General features: G+C 35.6%; 1 protein-coding gene across 1 annotated transcript in view; it reads left to right on the top strand.

Annotated features, from left to right (window-relative positions):
• Positions 1 to 19,825, top strand: part of ODAD2 (outer dynein arm docking complex subunit 2) — a 177,847-nt gene that overhangs the window by 6,303 nt on the left and 151,719 nt on the right. The window contains 7 exon segments of the mRNA XM_049777479.1: positions 13 to 205; positions 863 to 969; positions 1,299 to 1,435; positions 4,024 to 4,140; positions 9,079 to 9,266; positions 10,905 to 10,991; positions 17,403 to 17,550. Of these exon segments, the coding sequence (XP_049633436.1) occupies positions 13 to 205; positions 863 to 969; positions 1,299 to 1,435; positions 4,024 to 4,140; positions 9,079 to 9,266; positions 10,905 to 10,991; positions 17,403 to 17,550 (977 nt within the window).

Raw genomic sequence — 19,825 nt, 5'->3', positions numbered from 1 at the left:
TTTTTTGGTTAGCTAACAGAAATCCAATATCAAAAATTCTGGGCGTGGAATACAATGTAATGAAAGGAAACTTGTCTACATTAAATATTCTGGATAAAATTACCAAAGATGATAGTCCAGAATATGAGCTTAAGTTGAAGATTGCCAAGCTGCTTTGTCAATTGGACCAGCACTTACTCAATCATTCTCTAAAACATATTTCATTGTGAGTTACTAGAATAAATAAGAAATCCCTCAAACTTACTGAAGATATATTCATAATGTAAAATAAAAATGGAAAAATTAAATATGGGTGATGATACTATTAATTGAACAATACATTTTATTGAAACAAAATTTTAGTTTATTACTTGGATATTTCTAGTTTTAAAAGTTATAATTGGCAATTACATGACTAAAGCATTTCAGTTGTGTTTCATCTAATTCTAAAGGGGCCTTGTTTTTTGTTTTTTTGATTTTGGGGCCACACCCAGTCATGTTCAGGAGTTATTGTTACTCCTGGCTCTGCACTCAGAAATAGCCCCTGGCTTGGTGAACAATATGGGACGCTGGGGGATTGAACTGTGGTCCATCCTAGGTTAGCCGTGTGCAAGGCAAACACCCTACCACTTGTACCACCGCTCCAGCCCCTAAATGGACCCTAAGTGGTTATTGTCAATGTCTTATAATACTTATATAAGATTGTAAGACATGCTATGAGATTCTAGCATGACTAAAATGAACTAAAATTTTGTTGTATAACTTAACTAATTTTAATTGCAAAAATAAGATATTCTCCCTGATGTATTACAATTCTTTTGTGTTTTTCTATAAATATTGTTTTTTACAATGTTTAAAATAACTCTGTAAACATTTATTTCAGAATAATACGCTTAAATCCAGTTACTATTAAGAATGACATAGCCCTGCTTCAACGTTTCTCAGGAAAAGGAGATCGAACAATTTTAGAATCAATCAAATATACTTCAGGTTTATATCTTTTTATATCTTTGTTATATAATATAATATAGCATGGTATAATATAATGTGATGACATAACAATAATTAAAAGGTTTTGATATATATTAAATAAAATATTTATAATTAGTAATATAAAATATAATTAATAAAATAATAATATATTTTGATATTAAGTAAATTATATTATTATATTATATTATTTTTTAAAAGACTCTAGAGCTATATTAAAATTGAAAATTTCAGAAAACTAAAACCTAAAATCTAGTCATTTTTTGAAGCATAATTTACAAGACTTTGGGTTAAGGAGCATCTTTTAATTGATTGATAATTGGTTTCAGATTATGAATTTTCAAATGGATGTCGAGCCCCACCATGGAGACAAATTCATGGGGAAATGTGTTATGTGATCGTGAAACCTCATGATTTTGAAGAGTTGTGCATTACTTGTCACTCAGATGGAGTATTTTTAAATGGCGTAAGTAATTTTTAGGAGGAAAATACCCCCAATCCATTAATTTTGATACTTGGTTGTAAATGCAGGCCTCTTTCCAGGCTTGGGAGTTCTTTTCTGTGGTATTCAAGTATTTCCCAAAATTATCTTTGAATTACTCTTTCTAGTTTCCTAATTGCAGACTATTAACTCAGTCTTCTAGGAAATGGCTTTCAAAGGGGCCCATGGCTCATTACAAAATAAAAATCTTTTAAAATGATCAGTTCATTTTCTACACAACTATTAGCAGAAAGAAAAGGCAAAAAAGGGACATTGAGGGGTGGGGAGGTATATCACAAGTGGTAGAAAACATGCCTAGAATGTGCTAGGCCTGGCATTTTGTCTCTATCATTCCTGTCACAGGAGTGCCACCAGCCCTGAGTAGCTCTGAATCACTGGGCTCTAGCACCAAAATGTCAGGACCACTAGGCTGGGTAATGTAGCCAGTGACCCCTATTTAAAAACTAAAGCAATTTAACACTCAAATAACATGAAAGCACTATGTGGAGCTTCTATACTGAGCTGAGGTGACAGTGGTTATCAAAATGTGGAAATCTGGACCACATCTCCTAGAAACTGTCACCTGATATATGGGGAGGGGCACTGTTAGGCTAAGCCAATACCTTTGGAAGGTGGTCCTTCAGTACTGTCAAAGTTCTTTGAAGAGCTGTCATTGCTCACATCCATGATGGTTCTTTAGGAGCTAAGAGATAGGGTCCTACAGAACTAGGAGCCAGGGCTTTAAGAAATGGGAACCTGAAGGCTGTGCTCCATTAAACAGTCCAGAGCTCTGAGAAGGAATTCTGCCCAATTAGTATGTGTGTCTAAAGATGGGAAAGGAAATTTTCTGTGGTTCTAACTCTCCATAGCTCCTTTCCCCAAGCCCCTGGTAACTGGGGGGAAGAGATAAAAAAGGGGAAATGATTAATTTTCTTTAGTTTCCTAAAATAAATCACAAGAAATGGCTATTTTTTAAAAAATGTTTGTTTAAATTAAATAAATTCTTTAGAAATCTTCATGAGAAACATCGTGACAACATTGTTTATGATTTTCAGTCATACAATATTCAGCACTCATCCTTTCACCAATAAACATGTCCTGCCACCAGAGTTCCCTGTTTCCCCTCTGCCCATTCGACCATCCTTCTACTAGACTGCTTTTATGGCAGATATTTTTTCTCTCTTTTTCTCCCTCTCCTTTCTTTTTCCTGTAGAAACCACTATTTTTATTCAATTCTTTTAAATTTATTTGACATCCAAATGTATTTGACATTAAAACATTTAAATAATTCCTCTCAGATAGCACTGCAGGTCATGCAAGTAGCCGATCTGGGTTGGAACCCTGGCACTACATAGGATCCCCTGAGCCCCATCAGGAGAGAACATTGAGCACAGAGCCAGGAAAAAAACCATGATTTTATCAGGTGTGGCCCCCAAATAATACAAAAACAAGAATAAATAAATATAAAGACTTGACCGATAAAGAAAATAAGCCTCTTCTGTAGTTATAATATATTGTAACACATTAATGTTCTCTATATACATATGTACACATGTATATTTTCATATGTAACAATAGTTACACAGATTTATATTTTTAGTCATATAATCACTAAAGATCTGTAAATATGTGGTGAAAGGTAAGTGCTAGGGTTAGGAAAGGGAAGGGTGGGGCTTGCAGGAGTGGTTCGATCCCTGCTATCCCATGTGATCCCTCAACACTACCAGGAATAATTCCTGAGTATAGAGCCAGGAAGTTACCCCTGAGCACTATTGGATGTGCCTCCTCCAAACAAATAAAAACAAGGAAAAAAATAAAAAGGAAAAGAAAGGGAAAGAAAAAGGAAAAGAAGAAAGAGACAATAAAAGATGAAAGAGCAATGGCATCTGGGGCAGATTTTTAGAGACCACAGAAAACAAGCCTTTGGCAATAATTGTATGTGCAAGAAGCCAAGCCGAGCCTGGCATACAGAAGCAGGCTTTTTGGTTGTGACACTAATTTTGAGCCCTTCTTCTGAGCTCATCTAAGGATCTTGAAGTCTCAATGCATTTTTCAGACTTACAGGTATTCAGTGGGGAGAGCATGCTTATTTCTCTACTGAACAATGGAATGAAATGTAGGAGAAACACCAATATGCTGGAAAGGCTTGCAGAATGGATGGATGATGGAAAATGTTGTTGAGAGGGAAGGGGTTGTCTAAACATTCTAACATGGATCCTTTAGAACCTAGTTTCTTAGATCGCAGTGTCATGAAACTTTATAAAGTGTGTTAAAATAGTTAAAAGTAATTTTTACTTGTGTATCTATGTGCCCAGGTTTCATAAAAATTTCTTTGGGGTATGATACAGGGGTCTTGGGATTTTCAGTCCTGATGATGTGCAATAACTTTGTGCACTGATACTATAAACTCAAAACACTATTGTAATTCTATTATCTAAAATATAATTTTTTTCTAAGGCAGAAAAGTATCATATGTGGAAAAAATATAAGAAGCTCTGTTTTAGAGAAAAAAACAGCACATATACTCAGGTGGTTCTTACTTTATTATAGCCTTCAACTTTTTTCTCCCAAAGGGTATAACAGATGACGAGGGGGAAATTGATTATGAGAGAAAAGGTGACATTTATAAAGACCTTGTTACATTTTTAAAAGAAAAATCACCAGTGTTTTCAGAAAATATATCTAGGCAGGTAAGTTGTCTACTCTTTTCAGCTTTCAGAATGTTTCATGATTGCCACAAATGACTGTCTTCATTTAGGTCTTATTTATCTCAGCAATATTTTGAAATTCTCAGTGCATAGTTTTCATATAAAAATAATTATGAACCGGGGCCAGAGAGATAGCATAGAGGTAGGGCATTTGCCTTGCATGCAGAAGGATGTGGTTCGAATCCCAACATCCCATATGGTCCACCGAGCCTGCCAGGAGCGATTTCTGAGCGTAGAGCCAGGAGTAACCTCTGAGTGCTGCAGGGTGTACCCCAAAACCCCCAAAAATTATTATGAATTTTCCTAAGCAGTTTATATTTGGATCCTACAGTTAATGTTAGTTTAAATGTTTATATTTATTTAAAAGACTTAAAATAAATAGTATAGCCATTATCCTTTTAGGCAATTTTTTTAAAGTGAGTTCTTAATAGATATTTTTAAATTGGTAGAAATATTACTGTTTTATGCTTGTGGAACTACTTGCCTTGCCTTCCCCAGAGTTGCAGCATTCCTCTATTGTCATTCCAAGTTACTTTCCTCATTACTTTCCCAGAACCTACACACTATTCTAATGATCATTTCTCAGGGTTGTTTTCATTGAGGATTCTTGAATTCACTAGTTGAAACTTCCAGTACAGAACTGACTAATATTGGTTTCTGTGATACTGACTGTATGATTTTTAATGTACAAACTTTAATTACTGAGGAAACTATATTTTAACGTAAGAGCTTACATTAAATAGATATTTGTGTTTGGCAAATAACATTCATATTTTTCATAGTTATCAAGTTAATGATTAGCTATTTATTTTTAACAACACCCAGCAAGTGCTCAGTGGCTACTCATGGCTCAGTGTTAGTGAGTCTATTTGGGAGGGGGGTTTGGGCCACACCCGGTGACGCTCAGGGTCTACTCTTGGCCATGCGCCCAGACATCGCTCCTGGCTTGGGGGGTCCCTATGGGACGCCAGGGATTCGAACCATGGTCAATCCTAACCTAGCACGCAAGGCAGATGCCTTATGTCTTTTGCTACCGCTTGGACCCCAAGGAGTCTTTTTTCTTTTTTTTTTTGTTTTTGTTTTTGTTTTTTGTTTTTGTGTCACACCAGGCAGTGCTCAGGGGTTACTCCTGGGTCTCCGCTCAGAAATCGCCCAAGAAAGTCTATATTGGATGATGCTTGGGAGAGAGCCTGCTGTGCCAAGGATCAAACCTGGGCCTCCTACATGTAAACACATGTTCCAGTCTTTTGAACTCTCTCTGGCCTCTCTTTTTATTTTTTTAGTTTGTGTTAACATGTTGAATTACATTGATTTTTTAAATGATAAACCTATGTTTTATTTCTGGGATGAATTTTATTTGCTCAGGAGATACTATCTATTTTTATTTGCTAAGTATTATTAAGAATTTTTATAACTGCAATAATAAAATCATCAATATGTAGTTTCTTTTAATAACCTTGGTTTGGTATCAAGTGACAAAAATTTTTGTAGGATTTGTGTCTGTGCTAAATATTTGATAGAATTCATTAATGAAGACTGCAGAGTGTTCTTTGTTGAAATTATAAAGATTGTTTTTATTGTTTGGGATTTTGTGGTTTATAATATGTTAATAATGGTTTCTCATATTTAAATCTTTTAAACTATAAATTCAGTGTCTTTTAATAGTTAAAAGTCTGTGAAGGCTATTTTTGAGAAAGCTCTGGTTACCTTTAAAGAAAAATTTTTTCATCTCAGTTAAAATTAATTTGGCACAAATTATCTATAGTTTTCCATGTATTGCTGTAATTGGCCATTGAAATTGGTATGTTTTAATAACTTATCTGGCCCAGAGCCTGGCAAGATCATACAAGCAAGGTGCTTATCTTGCATGTAGCTGACATGGATTCAATCACCAGCATCCCGTATGGACCCCCAAGCACTATTGCGTGTGACCCCAAAACAAAAACAAAAACAACTAGCTGATTTATAGATTTTACCAAATTTCTTGAAGTGATAACTTAATTTTATTATTTGGCTTTTGTTAGTTTGATATTGATTTTCTTCTAGTTTTGTTTTGTTTTGTTTTTGTTTTTTTGGGCCACACTCGGCAGTGCTCAGGGGTTACTCCTGGCTGTCTGCTCAGAAATAGCTCCTGGCAGGCAGGGGGACCATATGGGACACTGGGATTTGAACCAACCACCTGTGGTCCTGGATCGGCTGCTTGCAAGGCAAAAGCCACTGCGCTATCTCTCCGGGTGATTTTCTTCTAGTTTTATTTACTCTATTTTTCTGATTCTTTTTTATATTTTATTATAAAATTAATTTTATATAGTCATTGTACTTAGAGTAATTTCAGTGATTCATGTGAGCAATATTTTATATGAAGAAGTCATAGCTATAAGTTTTTCCATATTCAAAATAATTCTCTCATAATACATTAAACCATAGAAAAGTTACTTGTTTCTTGGACAAGGACTTCTAGAGAAAACATTAATCTGGAGTTAAGTGAACACATCAGTATGATATGAACAAAATAATATTAAAATGAAACATAGCCTACCATTTCCTTATTCCTGCCATTATTCTTTTTCTAAAATGATGGTTTATGTATTTTTTATATTCAAAATAAAACTACTATGTTTAGCTGCAATAGTTCTTATCAACTTGGAGAAGGATTTGTTTATATGGATTTATAGTTTTTTGGTTTTTCTTTACTTTTTCTTTCAGGTGGCATCTTAGACTGTTGTTTTGGAATTTAACTTTTCTTTGTTTTGTTTTTGTTTTTGTTATTTTGTTTTTTGGGCCACACCCATTTGATGCTCAGGGGTTAGGCTAAGCGCTCAGAAATTGCCCCTGGCTTGGGGGGACCATATGGGACGCCGGGGGATCGAACTGCAGTCCTTCCTTGTTTAGAGCTTGCAAGGCAGACACCTTACCTCCAGCGCCACCTCGCCGGGCCTGGAAGTTAACTTTTCTAATTATCTTTTCTAACTTATACTTCTATCAGTGTCTTCATTAGATAATCATACTGAATCAGAGAAACAGTACAGAGCATTTGTACTAAATGTGCTAAGATACTTGCCTTGCATTCCACTGACCCTAATTTTATTTTCAGTACTGCATATGGTACCCCAATTACTGCCAGGAATATACTCTGAGTACAGAACCAGGAGTAATAGTTGAGCACTGCCAGACATTCCCCCCCCCAATAAAATGATTCTCATCTTCTTTTGCTTCCTCTTCTTCTTGCCTTCTATCTTTTCCTCTCTTCTCCTTTATTCCTCTTCTTTTCTTTGGATTATTCTTTTTATGTAATATTTTCTTCAGCTTCTGGTATTTATATCTCTAATGCTTTATTTTATGGTTTTTGGGTCACACCCGGCAGTGCTCAGGGGTAATTCCTGGCTCCAGGCTCAGAAATTGCTCCTGGCAGGCATGGGGGATCATATGGGACACCAGGATTCGAACCGATGACCTCCTGCATGAAAGACAAACACCTTACCTCCATGCTATCTCTCCGGCCCCTAACACTTTATTTTAGAGCACAAATACTTGCTTTTTCTTTTTGCACCCCATTAATTTATTTCTTTAATGTTGTGATTTGGGGCCTCCCAAAAAGTCCTCAGGGTGCCCAGGATGGGGGAGTGTGGTCTATCCTAGCTCTTCAATGTTCAGGACTATCAGTGTGATGATGATCTGGCTGGGTTACCAGGGCCACACCTGCTCATGCGTGGGGGACTATGTGATACCAGGTATTGAATTTAGTGTCTCCTCTTGCCTTCCCAGGCTCTGAGGTCAGGGACATGTGGTACCAGGTAACAAATCTAGGTCAACTACCTGCAAGGCAAATGCTATACCCAGTGTAATATCTCTCTGGCTCAGAGTTACTGTTTTTGCTTTATATAGTGAATAATGCTTTAGAATTAAAAATGAATACATCTTTTACATTTTTCATATTACACTTTTAAGAAATTTTCTTTATATAGATCCATTTTTAGGCTCAGTAAAATATTCTCTCATATTTTAAGTACTTCATTAATAAATACTTCATTACTATTTCTTTAACCACTAGCCATAAATTATCTCAATTTTTGCTCATCTCTGGAGGTTCTATTTTATCTTTATTTTTGAAAGTCTTAGTATAGAATTTTTGGCTGACAGGCTTTTGGTTATTTTTTAGTAAAAATATCACACTTCTTTTTCTTTTTAATTTTAAGCTTTATTACAATGCAAGATTATATAAAATTATGCAAGACATAAAGGGTAGAGTTTAGACATATAAATAGCTCTGCATAATTTTAAGTATATGTAGTCTTTTTAATTTAATACATTTTAATATCTTTATTTAAACATCTTGATTACAAACATGATTATGGTTAGGTTTCAGTCATGTAAAGAATACCCTCCTTCACCTGTGCAACATTCCCACCACCAATGTCCCAAATCTCCCTCCACCCCTCCCCAACCCCACTCGTACTCTAGACAGGTTTTCCAATTCCCTCATTCATTCACATGGTTATGATAAAAATATCACACTTCTGACTTGCATTTTGGGGGATTAGAAATATTTTTCAATGGTTTATTATTTTCTCCATATTAAGGGTTTTAACCCTGGTTACCTGTATGATATTTTCTTTATCTCTGGTGTTAGAAGTTTCAATATTATGTGTCTTTAAATTTTTTAGCAGATTGGAGAAGTAAGTTTTATACCTGTGTCCATCTCTATGTTATGTGGTGCAACAGAGCCAAATTTAGGATTATCATATTACTTTTAGCCAAAATTCATGAAATCCATCCAACCCGTTGTTAAAGAACAAGACAAATTTAGGTGCACACGAGACTTTTCTGATTTTATCACCCGTGTTATTTTTTCAAAGAAAGTACTAGATGATTAAATCTTATCATTGTAAAAATCGATGTTTGTTTGTTTTCTAAATAAAGGATATTCAATTCCTTGAAGGACAAAAGGAACTTAAAGCTATTGAAGGTCCTAAAATGGGAAATAACTCAGATGCTTCTAAAGAAGTTAAGGATACACGAGAAAAGAACCATATGAATATAATGAAGGCTCATATGATGAAGAGATTAGAACCAAGTTTGAACTGGAAGGCCACAGTGGATTTTAAAGAGTATGTGGATATTTGCATTATGTGTGTTTTAGTAACCACATTCTTGTGTAATTTTTCATATAACATTTCATTATAGAAAAATATAGACTAGAATTATCCCAAACTTCATGTTGTAAGTAGATTTTTTTTACTGGTCCTCATATTCTAAACAAGAAGACTTGCCATCAATAAGATTTTTGCATGTAGGGCATGAAAAGAAAGTAAAAATACATATTCATTGTAGAGCCGTTCATGAATCTGAGCAAAAAGCATGTGGAGAAATTATGTGAGAAATGCAAATGAAGCTGTAGGACCATGATTAAGTGCTGGGAAAATTTGGAATGATTGGAATTATGTGGTGTCAATTCAGAAAGCTTTCATAAAGACTGGCCTTCTCTAATAACAACAGAATGTTAAGTAAATACTATAAGGCTAAGGCTTCAAAAATGTTAGGAGTCCTAAGTGAAGTAGACCTAGGTTTGATGAACGTCTGAAATCTAAAAGTGAATTCTATTTAGAATCCTTTATAACTAGGTGCCAAGGTGAAGATTAAGAGCCAGTACTACTTAAAAGCTGAGGCCAGCAGAAGTGACTAATGTACTTAAAGGCTTAGTAGATTTGCAAGTTTCAGCCTCTCTAAAAATTCTATTTGTCACTTGATTGGATTATACCTGGTTCACCTGGGGGACCCTGAACCACGGGATTCTAAGGATCCTAGCTTTATTTTGATAGCAAATCAAAAGAGCTGACAGAGGAAGGAGACCGTTAGAAAGATGAGACACTGTTACTCTACTTCTCATCACTTGGTGTTGTCTTTTTTGTGACTATTTTAAGAGAGTCTGCAGAAAGTGTACAGCCAGCAGGTGACTTTTTGAATATTCCTTTTTATATCTATCACTGCTATGATGGATTTACTTAAATATTTAATGAAAACACTGTATGTACCAAAAAATTCTTGAGATCTTATTGCACTCTTAAATACAAAATATAATAAATATTTTAATCCAGGACAATAAGATACTTAGAGTAGAAGGCATGCAGGGGTCTCAAGCTCGCGGCCTGTGGGCCGTTTGCGAACCTCCGTACAACATTTTGTGCCCCTGCCCTAGAGGAATTTTGTTTTGTTTTGTTTTAGTTGTTTGGGTCACACCCCCCAATGGTCAAGGCTTACTACTAACTTTGCACTCAAGGATCACCCCGACTTTGCCTTCTGCGGCCCCCAGGTAAATTGAGTTTGAGACCCCTGAGTGAAGAAATTACTCAGTGGTGCCAGCCTCCGAAGATCTTTCTCATAATAAAGAAATGATAGACAATGTGGTTCTTCATAATATAAATCATGTGAGATCGGTCTTGACATCTTTTTTGCTTGTTTTCTTTTCTTTTTCTTTTTTATGTAAGGCATTGTGATTTGCATTGGTGTTGGAATCTTAAATGTTTGAAACTCAGTCATGAATATATAATTCATAGTCATTCAATAAAAACAATTCAAAAAATCGTAACTGTGGTTAAAAAACAAAAGGGACATTACAAGTGTCATCTGAGAATAGATCAAGTCTATTTTCAGGAACCCAACATTTGCATGTGTAAAACTGAAAGTCTACTTAGATACATTTCTATTTTTAGTTTACTATTAATATAAATCAATTATTACATTTTTAGTCACAAAACCTCAATAAAGGACACACAAGAGGAAAAAAATATGCTTGAAAAACATGCAAAAACATCTTTACCTGGAAAATCAGCACGGTATGTTTTTCTCTTGTCATGATTAGTTCTTTAAAAACACCTTTTACATCCTTTAATGGATAAGTGAATGCTGATTAGTGGTGTTATTATTGCTATATTTAGGTCCTAAGATAGTTGTTTGCTAGGAGTGTTGTAAAAATAATAACAATGAATTGCTTAAAATATTTCTAAAGGTAATTTACTCCTAAAGGTAGTTTATTCTAAGGGTAGTTCTAATGTAGTTACTTGATGGAGTCATGTGAAATACAAGATAACCCTCTGAAACCCTATTTATTACAAAGAACAATGAATTAAATAGTAGCAAAACTGGACTCTTAGCTGATCTCTGGCTTCTGACCTGTCAGGTCATAGAAAAAACAAGTCATTCTTATTCTACAAAACTAAGTGATAAATTTCCTACCTGATTGGCCATCAAATTGACATCTGGAGGAAAGAGTGTTAGCCACTTTCATTAGAGAGGATAAAGTGGTGGTAAGAAATAGTGGAAATGGGGCTGGAGAGATAGCATGGAGGTAAGACGTTTGCTTTGCATGCAGGACAGTGGTTTGAATCCTGGCATCCCATATGGTCCCCTGAGCCTGCCAGGAGTGATTTCTGAGCATAGAGCCAGGAGTAACCCCTGAGCACTGCTGGGTGTGACCCAAAACAAAACAAAAGAAATAGTGGAAATTAATTAATGTGTATAGTTTGGAAAAGAAAATATTTATTTTCAGTGGTTCAACATAAATACTTCAATTTGTTTGATTTTAATTTTTCCATTTTATTTGAAAGATTTATACATATAGAAAGTTACTGAGATAGAAAAGAGAAGTCTCATACTAATTTTATCTGGCATCCTCAATGGTTAATTCTCATCTAGCCATAGTGCAATATAAAATCAGGAAACTAGCATTAGTATGTGTAGTTCATATTATTTTATTAAGGCTAGATTTGTACGATGAGGATACAGCTCCTCATGGCAATAGAACTTTTCTAGAAATCTTTCATGTTACCCTCTTCTTTTTCCCATCTCTCTTGACAATTATGACTCCTTTCTCCACTTCTTTAATTTTATCATTTGAGAACTTGTACTAAATCATAGCTTTTAGGTATTGGTTCTTTTCCCACCACCATAATATCCTTGAGCTCTTACCAAGTTGTTGTCTGTATTAACAGTTTGTTCTTTTTTATTCAGTAGCATACTGGATATATTCATTGAAGCTTATGAATGAACCATAGTTTATCTAATCTTTCACTATGAGGGACATTTTAGTTCTTTTCAATTTAAGCCATTAAAAATAAAGCTTCAATGAGCAAATATATAATGTTTTAAATATGGATGTAAATTTTCATTTAACTAGGATAAATTTTTGGCATGTATGATAATGATGTATTTAGTGTCTTAAAAAATGACAACCTTTTCAATAGTATCTAAGCCATTTTAGATTCCCACCAACAATATAAGAGATACTTTCTTTCATTCTGCCAGAACATTTTATTTACTACTTTTTAAATTTCACTGTTCTAGAAGTGGTGTAGTTATATGGTTATTGTGATTTAAGCACTTCCCTAATCGCTAGTGCTCCTGATTATCTTTACACAAGCTTATTGCCATGTACCTATGTTTTTTCAGTGAAATGTTTCCTTATGTCTAATTATTTTCTAATTGGGTCATTTATAATTTTAATCTAGAATTTTCAGAGTTCTTTTACTCAATTTTGGATATCTTTGAGTTGGATATATACACTATACAAACATTTTTCATATGTATAATTTAACTTTAATGTATAGTGTCTCTTGTAGAATAAGTTATTGATTTTCTAGTTTTTGATGTTGTTTTGTCTTGGGACCATACTTAGCAGTGCCTAGGAACTTTGCTTTGTACTCTGGGGTTATCCTCAGCAGTGCCAGCATCAAACACAAGCCTATGCATGCAAAACAGCATAGTTTATTGATCTTTTTCTATTATGTATGATGCCTTTATGCAATATTGAATAACCTTATTTTGTGGGAGGAACAGGGTTTGAACCAGGATCATCTACATACAAGGAAAGTGTCTTAACTATTGGATTAACTCTCCAGTCCCAGGAACTTTTATATTAGACCCCTGAACTGAAATTATTACCCATATTTTTCCTAAACTTTTTGTAGATTTTACACTTTAAAATATATGTTTTATTCTGACTTAATTTTAAATAAAATGTGATACCTGAGCTAAAGTTAATTTGTTTGCCTGTGGATGTTTTGGGTAACTTGAGTAACTTCAATAGCATTTGATGAAAAGACTTTTCCACCAGTGATTGCCTTTATACCTTTCTCAAACATTTATTCAGTGTGGAACTATTTCTGGATGTTTGTTTTGTCTTGACTTTTATATCTCATATTTAGCTAATACAAACAGTATTGTAATTGTACCTATGTAGTAAACATTGAAATTTGTTTAATTTTTTTCACTTTCTTTTTTTTTTTTTTTTTTTTTTTTGTTTTTGGGTCACACCCGGCGGTGCTCAGGGGTTACTCCTGGCTGCCTGCTCAGAAATAGCTCCTGGCAGGCACGGGGGATCATATGGGACACCGGGATTCGAACCAACCACCTTTGGTCCTGGATCAGCTGCTTGCAAGGCAAACGCCGCTGTGCTATCTCTCCGGGCCCTTTTTTTCACTTTCTACCAATTAACTTCTCCACATTTTAGAAAATTCTTGCTGCAGGTTACTCTGAGGGTTTTGATGAAAATTAGATTAACAATCTACCTTTTTTATCTTTTTCTTTTTCTTTTCTTTTCTTTTCTTTTCTTTTTTTTTTTTTGTTTGAGCCACACCAGTAATGCTCAGAGCTTACTCCTGATTGTGTGCTCAGGGATCACTCCTGGTGGTATGGGGGACCATGTTGGGTCATAAAGATCAAACCTGATTCAGCTGCCTGCAAGACAAGGACCCTGCCTTCTGTGAGATCTCACTGGCTCATAAGCATCTTACCTATTTTTGGAAGAATTGAAACTTCTGCTGCCTAGAAACTTCAAACACATAAACACTGTGTCTGTGTTTATTATGGTCTTTTCACCAGTGATTTGTAGGTTGGGCATATAAGTGCTGTGCAATTTTTATATCTAGAACTTGACATTCAGTGCTATGTTGAATAACAGACGTCAAAGTTCTAGTCCTTGACCTCGAGGGAAATAGTTCTCTTTTCACCATTAAGTATGATGATAGCATAATATCTCCCTATTTTGAAGATGCTGTTATTTACAATGTTGTTATTGATACTTTATGCATGTATTATTACATCTCTGTGGGGCTCATCTCTAGTCTCTTTTATTCCCTCCACCATATCCCAGACTCTCCCCCACTATGTAAGCTCAGTTAGTTCACTAGCCAAATTTTTTTTGCCTGTAGTGTAGCCATTTTGTTGAATCCTGTCTGAGTACACTTAGCATTGTACAATTTAGTTAAAATCACATAATGTAAAATTATATAACTTCATTTTTTCTTATAGTTGAGTCACAGTATATTGTGTGGGTTTGGCTGGAGTAGACTGCATATTACCCAACGTCTCTTTTCTTTTCTTTTCTTTCCTTTTCTCTCTTCTTCTTCTTCTTCTTCTTCTTCTTCTTCTTCTTCTTCTTCTTCTTCTTCTTCTTCTTCTTCTTCTTCTTCTTCTTCTTCTTCTTCCTCTTCCTCCTCCTCCTCCTCCTCCTCCTTTTTTTTTTGGTTTTTGGGCCACACCTGGTGATGCTCAGGGGTTACTCCTGGCTTTGCACTCAAAAATTGCTCCTGGCGGGGGCCGGGCGGTGGCGCTAAAGGTAAGGTGCCTGCCTTCCTGCGCTGGCCTTGGACGGACCGCGGTTCGATCCCCCGGTGTCCCATATGGTCCCCCAAGCCAGGAGCAACTTCTGAGCACATAGCCAGGAGTAACCTCTGAGCATTACCGGGTGTGGCCCAAAAATCAAAAAAAAAAATTGCTCCTGGCTTGGGGTACCATATGGGATACTGGGGATTGAACCAAGGTCTGTCCTGGATCAGCGGCGTGCAAGGCAAACACCCTATTGCTGTGCTATCACTCCAGCCCTTACCCAAAGTTTCTGACTTATTAGACTCTTCTCTTTCTGGTCCTTAATTATAAAGAGCATCTCTTGTGAGGTACTTCTTTTCCATGGGAGTTTCTGCACCTCTGTTCCACTAGGACTTTATCAGAGATAAATGAGACAGAAACAGGACTCACAAAACTCATCATTGCTTTGTTTTCAGGTTCCCCACATTTGGATAGTCTTCCCTCTATGTGTCAGAGTCATTTACTTCATGCTTGTTTTCTATATTTCTGTCACATGTAGCTATGCTACGAGAAATGGGGAAACATCTGTTTTTTTATTCCAAAGTAGATACTTGGTCTATAGCATTGGAAATTGAAATTATTTTAAATGATTTTTTAGTATATAATAGAAATTTAGGGTAGTGAATGAGGCATTGTTGCCATATAGCTAAGAACTATTACTCAGTGATAAAATAGTCATTAATAATTTCTTCATATCTAATAATGCCCACGATGTAATGATGTAGCAGCAATCTGAGGGTTCAGTTCACAGATCAGTTAAACATTGACGGTCACTTCTTTTTATCTCCTGAACATAGAGTTGCTCTGAGGTAAGGCAGGAGAAGAGTCATATAAAAGCAGAAAGTATGGGTCGGAAAGTAGCAACCTATCTGGTCCCTCAGCCTGCCAGGAGCGATTTCTGAGCGTAGAGTCAGGAGTAGCCCCTGAGCGCTGCTGGGTGTGACCCAAAAACCAAAGTCAAAAAAAGAAAAAGGCAGAAAGTAGTTCAAAGTTAGATGTCAAAGGGGTTATAACAGTTCTCCTGGGGCCGAAGAGATATCATGGAGGCCAGGTGTTTGCCTTTCATGCAGAAGAATGATGGTTCAAATCCCGGCATCCCCTATGGTCTCCCAAGCCTTCCAGGAGTGATTTCTGAGCCTAGAGACAGGAGTAACCCTTGAGCACTGCCGGGTATGACCCAAAAACCATAATAATAATAATAATAATAATAATAATAATAACAACAACAGTTCTCCTTTGGGTAATTATTTTAAGCATGATTTTAGGGTGATTGGGAAAACTTAACACACCTTTCCCTCCAGATGTTCAGAAGTTTGTTAAGATGAGGAAAGTAACTTTAGACTTTTGCCCAAGGCATTTATGTTTTCTGGGTATATGCTTCAGTCTAGGACTGGAAAGGACATCCATCACTTATCCATGGAAGTAATTTCTTTGTCTCTTTTGATGGAGAATACAGGAATTGGAAACTCTCTTCTGTGGCTTGTTGAATTTAAGAGGCACTTCAGTTTAGGTGCAAAAATTGTTTTTTAGAAATACAAGATTTGGTACTCTGAATGCCCAAGAAAATCTTTAGGGTGTCAAAGGCATCATAGACTCTTAGAAAATTAATATCTACCTTCTCCTATGCTTTAAAATGGAATTATATAGAAAATTGGTTTTTATGGAGAGAACAATGAGCTTAGAAAAGAGTGAGAGAAAGAAAGAGAATATAGAAATAGATCAAGTTTGAGTTAACTTGGATGCATCTATGGCCTTGATGTTAGGCTGAAGTTTTTAGAGCAGAGCCAAAAACAAACAAACAAAAAAAAAAACAGTACTGTGGTAAGGGGACCCTTGACTTTAACATGTGTAGCACTGCCTAACTGAACTGTGTTAATAGAAGAGGTTTACAGCTGAGCTGTGCATGAAGGAAGCCTAGTTATCACGTATCATGATTGAACATTTGAAATGTAGCAAGCATAATGGGAGTATGGAGTTTTTTTTAAAAGTATATTCCATTTTATATGAAATCAATATGTTTAAATAAATGTAAATATTAAAAGAACATGTTAAGTTATTTAACTGCTGAGCTTAAGAGCTTTATTATGACATTTATTCAGTATTCTTTTTCACTTCTTTTCTGTTTTTTTTTCTTTAACATTATTGCATAAAAGAAAAAGGTCTAAACTTGAGCCAGAAAGATTCTATTCTCAATACCACATATGATTTCCAGCCAGGTGTGGCCCCAAAGCAAAAGAAAACGAACAAAGATACTGAAATGCACCAGCTATGAGACTTGGTTTATTAATTGCCTTTCTCAGATAGTTTTTGTTTATTTATTTGTTTTGGATCATGCCTAGTGATGCTCAAGTGATGACTTTACATTCTGGCAGTGCTCAGGGACTATATAGGGTGCAGGGATCAAACCTGGGTTGGCTGCAAGCAAGAAAAGTGCCCTTCCCAATTATTCTATCATCCTTGTTCCCACATTCATATCAGAAGAACTTCTAGAACTCAAGAAGGTGTTAGAATCTTATCCATTGCATTTGTACATGTTGCTGACATACACTATCATTTTACTCATATGCTGTAGCATAAATGTCTGTTGGTATTGTTGTTCCTAGTAAGACAACTGAAAAGCTGGAGGAAGTTATTAGTGAGAGCTCCTCAGAGAGTGAGGAAGACGAAGAACCACCTGATCACCGGCAAGAAGCAAATGCAGATTTGCCATCGGAATATTGGCAGATTCAGAAGCTGGTAAAATATTTAAAGGTAAGAAAATTGGATAGACTGTTGTAAATTTTTTTCTTTAATCTTTTCTCAAACATGTATATTCTATCTCCAAGTTCATTATGTTTCTTTCAGCAACAGGAAGTAACTGACCCTGGCAAACCATACCTTTGGTTCATGCTCTTTTGACAGCTGTTTAATGAGCACCTAATACGCACTGTGACATACACTTCATTATTATTTGCGTGTGCATAGATAGGATGCTCCTCATGATGTAGAGTACAGGCTTCTATACAGCTGTGGAGCAGGCAGTGTCCATGGGAGTAGTAGTTATTGTCACATGTCACCATTGTACTTGGATCACATTTTAGATTGTGTGATTGCTTGCAATGTGACTAATGAATGAAATTTTGAGCTTTATTTTTCCCAGTCCATGAGATAAAATTACTGTCTTTCCTAGAAGTTTATTATTGTGAGGGATGTTCAATCTTTTTGCTATTTATTGTTGCTTAGTCCTACTCCGGCCTCTGTGCTGAGGGGTCACTCTTCATGGGCCTTGAGAGATTGAATCTGGGTTGCCTGAGGTCAACATATCATCCATTATATTGTCTCTCCAGTCCCTTAAATGTGGTGCTTAGAAAACTGGGGTCCTCTTCAGTGATTTTTGGCTAATCAGGCAGGAGGGTCAGTACAAGGGTTCAAGGGTGCAGAGCCAATGGGGCCTTGCTGTAACAGTAATGAGGATTTCTCAGGCTGCCTTCATGGGGCCTGGATAACCCTTGTATTGTCTTAACCTCTGTACTATCTCACCAGCCTCCAGGTAGCATTAACTTAAGGACTGAGAAAATACATTGGAAAGATGTGATTATAGTGTCCAATAACACATTGTAGTTGCTTAACATATGTATTGGTGCATTGTCTCTATTTTTCCTAAGATGATGTATTTAAAACATGCGATAGCTGGTGAGTCTAATTTTTTAATTGAATTGGGGACAGGCTGTGAAAAGTGCTTCTTCCCAAACCCAGATTAATAGTAACTTCAATATTGAATGGCTTATATTCATAGTATCTGGGTTGTATCTAAAACTATAGTCTAAAAGTACGTGTGAACATAGTTGACTTTCCTATTGTTTCCCTCATGCTTTTTCATGTCTGTGGAATAATTCAATTAAAGAGATTTGTCAATGATTTTGTCTATTTAAAAATAACTATGGGAACTCAAAAAATGTATATGGTGGATCTGGAGAGATAGCACAGTGGTTGGGGGTTTGCCTTGCATGCAGCTGACCCAGGACAACTCGGGTTTGATCCCAGGAGCGATTTCTGAGCACAGAGCCAGGAGTAACCCCTGAGCGCTGCCAGGTGTGACCCAAAGAAAAACAGTAATAAAATTAAAAAAATTATCTCAACCAAAGAGAAAACACATTCAAAATTAAAAAAAAATTCCTATATGGTGTTTTTCCTGTGAATTTTATGTTATCCCAAGATGACAGGCAAAATAGCCTAAATGCACATTTTTGTTTCAGCAAAGACCCTTTCCATGGACATAATCATGCAGATATAAGTGAATGAAAATTTATCCTTGTAAGAAAAATATATCTCTTCCCTCAAGAGCATGGCCTCAATTGACATTTCCATCTTTTCTCAGAAAGGAAAAAAGAGGATATTGCCTGATTTTTGAATGCCAAGAAATATTAGTCAACAAATTGGGACATTGGGAAACAATTATTCTAATTCTCCTGTGAAATCAAATTTTAATGATAATTCTAAAGACATTGTTGGTTTCAAGTAATCCACTAACATCGGAAAAGCAAGAACTAATTATATTGGCCTTGCTAATCATTTCACGATATATATGTGTGTGTAATTAACATTTGCTTGCAATGTTAAATATATACAATTCCAGTTGTCATGTTTTTCTTTGTAAAGTTGTTTTTGTTTTTAAAGAAAACACTGACCACAGAGTCAAAGGTGAAACTAGGCATCAGGAGCAAGTAGAAGAGCTGTGGACATAGTCTGATCAGTCAGTCCTGACCTTAAGTGGCTGCTCCTACCAATGATCCATTCTTGCCAAAATTTTAGTACATTTATGTAAAAAATATACTTTATATAAATCTTTTTATCTGTGTTCCAGTAAGTAAAATTTTGAAATTAAATAAGTCATTACATTTGAAATTTAAACAAAGAGTCTATATGACCTTTTTAAGATTATTTAAAAGACAGGAATGTCTATATTATTAGAATATACCTATTACTTTGTGTTGGCATTTAGTCAGTTTTTGAATATTGCATATAAACACAACTATTTCATCTATAC

Source organism: Suncus etruscus, chromosome 7 (genome assembly GCF_024139225.1).
Source record: "Suncus etruscus isolate mSunEtr1 chromosome 7, mSunEtr1.pri.cur, whole genome shotgun sequence".
NCBI classification, from domain to species: domain Eukaryota; kingdom Metazoa; phylum Chordata; class Mammalia; order Eulipotyphla; family Soricidae; genus Suncus; species Suncus etruscus.
The sequence above is the reverse complement of the archived record's forward strand: the minus strand, read 5'-3'. Positions and strand labels throughout refer to the sequence as shown.